Source organism: Miscanthus floridulus, chromosome 2 (assembly GCF_019320115.1).
Source record: "Miscanthus floridulus cultivar M001 chromosome 2, ASM1932011v1, whole genome shotgun sequence".
Taxonomy (NCBI): Eukaryota; Viridiplantae; Streptophyta; class Magnoliopsida; order Poales; family Poaceae; genus Miscanthus; species Miscanthus floridulus.
Window position 1 is genome coordinate 130380387 of NC_089581.1, and position 8983 is coordinate 130389369.

Genomic DNA, 8983 nt, shown 5'->3' on the forward strand with positions numbered 1-8983 from the left:
GTCGTCGGGCCTTTCTTTTCCTTTGTGCAGACCCCACTGACACGGCAGGTGGTGATAGGGACAGCTCCACGTCAAGCGCCTATCCACCGATGATGCCATGCCCTGGCATTGTTAGCGGGTCGTCACGTCCCACTCCGCCCCGGTGGGCGGTGTGGCAAACCAACGTGTTGATTAGCGGCCGTACAGGGAGTAGGCAGTATAGTGACCACGCGTCCGTCACTATGGGCAATGTGAGTTCCCTAGAAAGACATGCCGCGGGGACAGGTCATGTTGAGACATGACCGCTCCTTGCACGATGCCAGAAGTTTGACCTTGGGTTGTACTTTCTAGCCCGTAGTGGTTGGCGGCGACGTGAGCTTCCGTTAGGGGCCATGCCTGAGGGATCAGGCAAGGCGAAGCCCGCCCTTAGACGTCGGGCGAGGCGGAGCCAGCCCTCAGACGTCGAGCGAGGCGAAGCCAGCCCTTAGACATCGGGCGAGGCGAAGCCCGTGGCCTCGATGTCGGATGAGGCGGAGCCCGCCCCTAGAGGTCCAATGAGGCGGATCGCATGACCTTGGGGTCGGACGAGACGGAGCCCATGGCCAGAGGTCGAGCGAGGCAGAGCCCACCCTTATAGGTCATGCGAGGCGGTGCCCACGACCTCGGTGTTGGACGAGGCGAAGCCCGCCCCTAGAGGTCGGGTGAGGCGAATCGCATGACCTTAGGGTCGGGCGAGGCGGAGCCCGCCCTTAGAGGTCGCGTGAGACGAAGCCCATGGCCTCAGTGTCAGACGAGGCGGAGCCCACCCCCAGAGGTCGGGCGAGGCAGATCACACGACCTTGGGGTCGTACGAGGCGGAGCCCGCGGCTAGAGGTCGGGCGAGGCGAAGCCCGCCCTCAGAGGTCGGGCGAGGCAGAGCCCGCCCTTAGAGGTCGGGTGAGGCGGAGCCCATGGCCTCGGTGTCGGACAAGGCGAAGCCCGCCCCTAGAGGTCGGACGAGGCGGATCACACAACCTTGGGGTCGGGCGAGGCGGAGCCCGCGGCCTTGGTGTCGGTTGGAGCCGTAGTCGCACCTTTGACCGTCTGAAAGGATTAACGTATAACGATCATTAGCCCCTCCTCTTCAGGTACCCTAGTATTGGTCCCCGACACCCGCCCTCCTCCTCGTCCTCGCCCCTGCCATTGGCCACCACCCTGCCGCGGGCGCTAGGGTTCACCGAAGCTTTGGTGAACCCTAGCGCCCGCGACGGCCGCCTTCTTCCCCTCCCCCTCCGACCATGGCGAGCTCCGGCAGCGCCAACCTCCCTCCGGCCATGGCGCCCCCACCCCTCCCTGGCCTAGCCGCTAGGGCCCCTAAGCCGTCCGGCCTCCTTTCTCACCGCCTGGCCAGCCTACCTCCCCTCGACCAAGCCCTTCTATGCCCGCCAGAGTTGGGAAGGAGAGGGGGTGAGACCATGAAGGCACGAGCTCGTCATCTTCTTCATCTTCTATGCCTTGTCTTCCTCGTCTACGGTGAGGTCGCTAGAACCCTAGCCACCCTGGCTCATCTTCTTCATTTCCAGCGAGGTCGCGGTTGCAGGATGGAGGAAGAGCACGGGCGCAACAACACAAGAGGGAGAGGGAGTGGAGTTGCAACGTCGCTCTCCAGCGTGACGGGTCGCGTAGAAACTTTTGCACTTGGGAATATAGGGTCGATGCGACACGAAAGATGCCCAAACCTATGATAAGATACAATAGTCATACATTGTTTCATAAAAAAAACGTACATAAATGAAGAATAAAACACTTGCATTTCATTTTGCTAACATATGCAATGCTAACTTACATATATTTATAAAATTATTCGATTTCCGGAATGTGCCAAAGCGATGCCCTCATTAAGTCTAACCTTCAAATGTGACAATAAAGTTGTGTGTTTCTGTAGACCGTATAACCATACTACTACAAGAAGACATTCATATCATATAACGAGAAACGTACAATTCACCACCTATAGTAAGAAATGGCAACATCCTATGTGCATATAGTTCCCAAAATGAGGCTTATATGTTCACAAAAAGCAGTATTGGAAGTTTAATGCAGTGAGACACAATATTCCATCATTGGCACCATGTAGATTCAGTAACCAAGCAAACATTGTTGTTTTTGCCGAAGCTCAGTCTACTCAACCTGAACTGAAACAAAGGCCATCTTAGTAACATACCAGTTAAAAGAAAGAAAATACAAATGATGAGAACTGTCTAGATGCCTCAAGCTGTCCATGAGACGCTGTGTGATATTCAGCTTAGGGTCAAGGGCTTCCTGAACATGCAGCGCGGCCATCTCTGGGCTTGCTAGGTGTTCCTTCATGAGGTGCCCTACGAGGTGAATGGCTTCTGCTATGACTGGGGCTTTTACGAACAGGAGACCCACTGCTGATATTAAAGAATGGTGTAAAAAATAATGCATTCTGATATGACAATACAAAACAGAAAATAGTATATCTCCAACCCCATTGGACATACCTGTGTCTGTTATGTTTCCTGTCATAATCAGGACTGATACTGCAAGTCCTATGGCGACGATGATCATTATCTCTGTACCTGTCCTGTTCATATCGCTCCCTACTTCTGCTCTGGCTTCTCCTTCTATAGTCTCTATCCCGATAATCCTCTCGATACCTTCACAAATGGCTAGCACTTATATTAAAAATAAAGATGAATCATCTGAAATACTTTACCGATTTTAATACTATGAGAAACAGAGCTATCATAACAGCTGAAAAAGTCTTAAGCTGTATTGTAGGTCTAACTTGGTGGCACCATTTGGGCACTTGAGCAATGATGCAATGAAATACAACACCATTTTGCAGGGGCCCTTGTATGCTATAGGCTATCACAAAGGTAGTGTGTGCAGCATACATTCATTTTATTTTCATATTTTATAGTGGAATGGTATTCCTTTAATCCTCTTTATTTGGCATTGTAGCAGTTAAAGGAGATATAGATATATCTTTACTAAAATAGTGAAGTGTACCTATTTCATTTAGTGCAAGCAACACTTTTCTTTGTTTATTGGTTAATATTAATGACTAAATATGAGTAGTTTGGGAGACAAACAAATTTAGTAGGTAGCAAGACACACAAAGTCAGTAGGGGCATGAGGTCATAGCTAGCTTTTCCTTCAGTGTATGCAATTCTGAAACATCATACACAAAGGGAACAGAGGGAGTACCTAGTATGTCATTGCCAATATTCGAATATGCAGCCTATTTCTTACCTCTGTCTTGGACTGCGGCTTCTGAAACGACCCCTTGGCTTTGGATTTTCTTCTGTAATTCTACCCCTATGACTGCAAACACGAACAAGAAAGTAATGCTTAGCAAGTGACATTGCTTTTAGTGTTTTGCCATTCTCTGAGCTGTATTGATGCACTTAATAGATAGAAAAACAAGAGTATCAACATATTTTACATGATAGCAAGCGGCATTCTTGTAATGAGTGTTTTTTAGAAAAGGAAACAATGAGTTAAACTGGCCATGTAATGTGACTTTTGGGCTTCTGCTAGATGTGTAAACAAGTAATTTCGGTTTGTATGTCTAATAGAAGCACTCTTACTTGCCATTTCTGAACTTCGTTCAGACATATACAAGTAGAGTCAAAGTTCTTGTCCATGAAAGTAAATCAATCAATGGATGCACCTACCCCAACCTAACAAAAAGATGAAACCAACGAACTAGAACGAAATGGTAACAGGCAAAAACTTCAGCACAATTCACATCGAGCCTGTTCGGTAGTACTACTGCAAGCTGCAGCAGCCAGCCACCTGCAGTTCACTGGTGCAAGGCAAGGAGGGTGCTGCAGCTGCAGCAGTAGCAGAAGCAAGTCCACCTATCAATAGCCACTGCATCAATAATTTAGTTCAAAAAAACTTCACCACAAGTAAGCCCCTGAAGTGATTTCCATCCATTGAACACATACATCAACCTAGACCACAGGGATGCTTCAACAGATGAACAATCCAAGCTATCATTACAAAAGCAAAGAGAGGTTAACACTGTGAAACTTCACTCAGAAAAACACTCCTCGACCCTACTTTGCGTAGCCACATCCATGCCTATACATGTGATTTCCTGTCTACCTTCAAATACTCTGTTGCGGGCATGAAACAACCTAGCTAAATTAGGTACTTAGGTGGTTGGTGTTTATACTCTATATTGGCATTACTATGGATGACTATGTTTCAACCACACTAGAAATTACAGTGCATTCCAATCCAACACCAGAAGTTTTCCCTGCACTGAAACAGGGCCTAAGTATGAAAGCTGAACAGAAAAAAATGATGATTAGATCAAGTAATGATGGAATATCCAAACATAAAACTACAGCCATACTCTTACAGATCAATGTTTCATTCAACTACAGAACCATCCAAATGACTAAAGCCTCAAGGAAACCCTTATTTAACCTCTTAGAAATAATAAAATAAATTAGTTCTACTGCAGGTTGGCATCTGTTACTGGTACATGACAGCATACCGCCCAAGATTTTCTGCCACAATGAAATGCAACAAATAATTTAATCGTTACATAACAAAGGTTACATGTGAGATCTCACATCTTTTCAGCATTGGGCCCGTACTTGGCAAACTGCACCATGAGCGCCCGCCCATCAAACCTCATCCCTGTACCAGAAAAAAATAATGGAATATAAGTCTTAGAAGAATGTCGAAGACCTAAGACGGGTGAAATTTTTCCTTCGCTCACCATCAAGCCCGTCAATGGCATCCTGCGCCTCATCCTCGTAATTGTACCTCACGAACGCGAACCCTCGCGAATCCCCAGTCCTGCAAAAGGAGACGCAAGCTCAACCAAAAAACGATTCGAAATCCAGCCCCCGACGCGCGGTGAAAAGTGACAATGGCGTCCACCTGCGGTCGCGCGGGATGTAGATGTCGACGACCTCGCCGTAGCGGTCGAAGAGCGGGAAGAGATCGTCAGCCGTAGTGCCTGCAGCAGGGATTCATCCATCGGGGTCGTGAGTACGCGGAACGCGGTGTCCGGGAGAGCGCGCCGCGCGCGGGAGGGGGTAAGCCAGCAAGGGGCGGACAGGCAAGCGAGATTACTTACGGAAGGAGACGTTGAGGACGAGGAGGGAGAAAGTGTCGCGGTTCTGCGGCTGCCCGGAGCGCCCGAAGCGCGACATCGCCGGAGATGGCGGCGGCGTGTTTTTTTTTTAATTTAATTGCGGCGTGGGGGTTTTGGTTAGGTTTTAGGACGGGTGTAAACGGTCAGGGAAGACGAGGAAAAAATGATTTTACCTCGTAAATTAATTCGGCGTATTTTCACTTCCGGAAGATCGCAAATGTGCCATCAAGGACATGTTTTATATGAAATTAACGGATTCAAATCAATTTTTATTATTTATACGAATTGTTCTAGCTACTGAGTTGTATATGATTTAACCATTCTTAAAATACCTTGGACTGAATAGATTATCACCGAGATGTCTTATTTTTAAAGCATTCAATTCTAATTCAAGCAACACAATTCAGTTGTTCAACAAGTTCATTTGAACAAAAGGCTAGCTGCATTGTTGCATCCAAACTTTAAATGTTGCACTGGGCAAATATGTGAAAGTTCACATGTGTATCCCATCGTTTCAACACTATATGATATATACTAATGATAGGAAGTAGTCAAGTAGTCATCGCCCTGTAGCTTCGAAGTATATTTGACATAGTCGGTTCCTTCAGCATATACAAGTGTTAGAATATCTTCAAAAGCTCCTTAAAACACTTTGGTAAACCAATATCCAATGATTATTCGTTAATGCTCACGGACGCCCCTTCCTGAGATTGTGCCTGCTCCACTCTTTTTGTGTGCTGGTGCTGCTACATCCACCCGTATTCTGCGTCGTTGCTGCTGCCCCGCCCCGGCCACCTCACCCTCTGCGCCACCGTTGTCGTCCCCACCCGCCCTCTACATTGTCGCCACACCCACACCCACCCTCTGCGTCACCGCTGTCGCGCCCACCCACCCTCTGCTCCACCGTCGCCCCCACCCCGCCCTCTGTGTGCTGCCGCCCAGCTCTGCATTGCCGACGAGCTCTACACGGGGGGCTCCATGCACCGACGAGCCTCCATTCGCTGAAGCAACAAGGAGATTTTGCGCTGAAAGCGCATGTTGCAAAAGTATGTTTCAAGTGTTTTATATGTTTCAGAGGTATGTTGCAAGTGTTTTATATAGATATTGCAAAAGTAGATCAGGATGTTATAAAAGTAGATCGGAATGTTGCATATGTTGCAATGGCTATACACATATGTTTAAAGTGTATATTTCAAATGTTTGATCTGTTTCAGACTATGTTGCAAAAGTAGATCTAGATGTTGCATATACATGCATTTTGCAAGTGTATGTTTGAGGTGTTTTATACGTATGTTGCAAGTGTTTTATCTAAATGTTGCATATGTTTGCAATGGCTACACATGTGTTTTCAAGTTTTTTCTGGTGTTTGCAAGTGTTTTAGCTATTTCTGACGTATGTTGTAAGTGTTTCATGTGGATGTTGCAAATATAGATCTAGTTTGCACATGTTGTAAGGGGACCCACCTGTCGCAGACACCTGCTGCAGCTGCTGGGACGCCATCGAACAGGCGCACATGGTCCCGCGTGCATGCGCATGAGAAGTGGAGGGGGCGCGAGCAGTCCCCGCGTGCGGTCAGGCGGCGCGGGCCTCTCGCATGGGCACGGCCACGGTACCGTCCAACGAATCGGTGTCCGATCGAACGTCCGGGTGCTAGCAGTTCCCATGATTATTTTAGACAAATCAAAATAAAAGCAAGGAGCTTGATTTTTATCTTTCTCCAATACTTTTAATAAACTTGAAAACCGGACAAGAGGAGTGAAACTGCGTGCCCTAAAAGATAGCAAACACGAAACACATGCATATTGAAAGATGAGGGGAAGATTTATCAAATGCTTATCTTTAGAAAGTTATTTTACTCCCTCTGTTTCAAACTATAAGACGTTTTGGCTTTTATAGATTCACAGTTTTTGTTACACATCTAGATATATATTATGTCTAGATACATGGTAAAAACTATGAATCTAAAAATAGCAAAATGACTTATAATTTAGAACGGATGAAGTACAGAACAGTCATAGTGTACTTTTTGATGTTCTTACTATGGCAATATGCAAGATGTGAAAGTCTTCATCCATTTTATTTTATCACTAGTTTGCCTTCAATAGTTCAGGTGTTACGAAGTTGAAGCAAAAATCCCTAACAACAATATAATGGCATAAAACTTCCTGGGCACTCCTAGAACTATATAACTCTCAATCAAATGTACATCGTAGACCCGCGTGTACAACTTCTGAAGTAAGGAGGAGACCTTGTCTTTATTCAAGGACCCCTCCTTGCTAAAACTTCCTGGCCATTCAGTTTTTTTTAACGTAACTGGCTATTCATAGTCATACATAAGGCACTGCTGAGGTCAAGAATCAGTTTGTTCAGCTTCACCTTCATCTGCAAAAAAACCAAAGAGCAAAAGGGAAGGTGGCATGCTTCAGCTGACAAGAACATCTTAATCCGCACAACTGAAAGACGGAAATGTATCCTTCACACCTTGCAGATGAGACTGGAACCCGCAAGAGGTGAGATGATTTGCAAGCTTCTCGGCCAACTGCTTTTGCCAATCTTTGGTAGCCTTCGCTTCAGGTGTCATCCACACGAGCAGTGGCCTTTTCGACTTCAACTGTAGCTGCAGCGACCTCAGGCTGACGAAAACAAGCCTGTACGGCCCGTTCGCTTCGCTGAAAATACAAGCTGAAATGTTGTTCCGGTTGATTTGTTGTGAGAGAAAAACACTGTTTCAACTGAAAAAACAAGTAAAAAAAAAGCCAACTTGTTACAGGATGATGGCACTTGGAGGTATCACAGAAGCAACATACAAAACAAGGTAGCTACAAATTGGTTAACAACTAACAATGAAGAACTGATGAGGTGGGGAGCACCCATCGGCCGATACAAGTGCTGATTTTACAGTAGCATCAATCACAGCAAATAGTTCTTTGCAAATCTACCACATTAGATTGTAAGATTTGTAAATTAGTGCATCCGATTTTGAATTTGTTTCCAGAACCGACACCAAATGGAGAGACGATATATATATATACGAGAGGAAGCAGAAGTGCAAGCTTTGCACTGCTGCTAGCTGTATACGGAGTTACGGACCTGGCTCTCGAGAATCCGCTTCACCTTGGCCGCGCATCCGCCGCACGACATTCCCTGCACGCACGCAGCATCTCATATCGGCGGCTACCAATCGGAACAAAATCGTAGCAGCAAGAATAATCAGACACGCGCACGAGCGAGCGTTACCCCGACACGTCGGAGTCGCCGTCCGCCTGCTGCTCGGCCTCACCCAGAGCCGCCACAGCCGCGGCGGCCGCTGCCGCGCCGGCACCGGAGTCGTCCCCACCGCCGCCGCCGCCTGCGCCTAATGTGGAGGTGGCGGAGATGGAGGCGGGGCCGCGCCAGGCCCGACTGGAGCAGGGGCCTCCCCGCGGTGGGCAGAGGGAAAGGGAGGGGCACCCTCGTACTCGTGGCCACCGCGGCCTCCATTGCTTCGCGGCCACCACAGGTCCACAGCAGCACAGCCTGGTAATCCTTTTCGCCCACCGTTTGCTTCGCGGCGGGCGTTTCGTTATGTGATGTCCAAACAGTCCAAGTCCAACAGATTCGATTTGGGAATTCGAAAATTTTGGCAAAACGGCGCTATAGCAGTTTTCGTTGTTATTTGACAATTAGTGTCCAATCATAGTCTAATTAGGCTTAAAAAATTCGTCTCGTAGATTTCGTCTAAACTGTGTAATTAGTTTTATTTTTTATTTATATTTAATGTTTCATACATGCATCCAAAGATTCGATGTGACGGAGAATCTTAAAAAATTTTACAAAATTTTTTACAACTAAACTGGACCTTGCTCGCTGGGCTTTTTGCAGACCGGAATTGCTGTGGCA

General features: G+C 47.1%; 1 protein-coding gene across 2 annotated transcripts; it reads right to left on the reverse strand.

The window, feature by feature from the left end:
• Window positions 1-1981: 1981 nt before the first annotated feature.
• On the reverse strand, window positions 1982-5219 carry LOC136539676 (serine/arginine-rich splicing factor SC35-like). Of its 2 annotated transcripts, none has more exons than XM_066531641.1 (7): window positions 5087-5219; window positions 4888-4966; window positions 4724-4803; window positions 4575-4641; window positions 3238-3309; window positions 2484-2639; window positions 1982-2390 (listed from the first exon to the last, which is right to left on the reverse strand). In XM_066531641.1, exons 1-7 carry the CDS (start codon window positions 5160-5162, stop codon window positions 2270-2272), a joined length of 651 nt encoding a protein of 216 aa, XP_066387738.1. In that variant the 5' UTR covers window positions 5163-5219; the 3' UTR covers window positions 1982-2269. The 2 variants fall into 2 exon arrangements, with proteins under 2 accessions (XP_066387738.1, XP_066387737.1); XM_066531640.1 differs by having other exon boundaries at window positions 1982-2393.
• Window positions 5220-8983: the final 3764 nt, after the last annotated feature.

Coding starts and splice junctions, on each gene's coding strand:
- LOC136539676 (XM_066531640.1), bottom strand. CDS start 5,162: ATGTCGCGCTTCGGGCGCTCCGGGCAGCCGCAGAACCGCGACACTTTC. Junction 4,804..4,887: donor TACATCCCGCGCGACCGCAG/GTGGACGCCATT, acceptor CTCCTTTTGCAG/GACTGGGGATTCGCGAGGGT. Junction 2,640..3,237: donor AGCCGCAGTCCAAGACAGAG/GTAAGAAATAGG, acceptor CCATTTGTGAAG/GTATCGAGAGGATTATCGGG.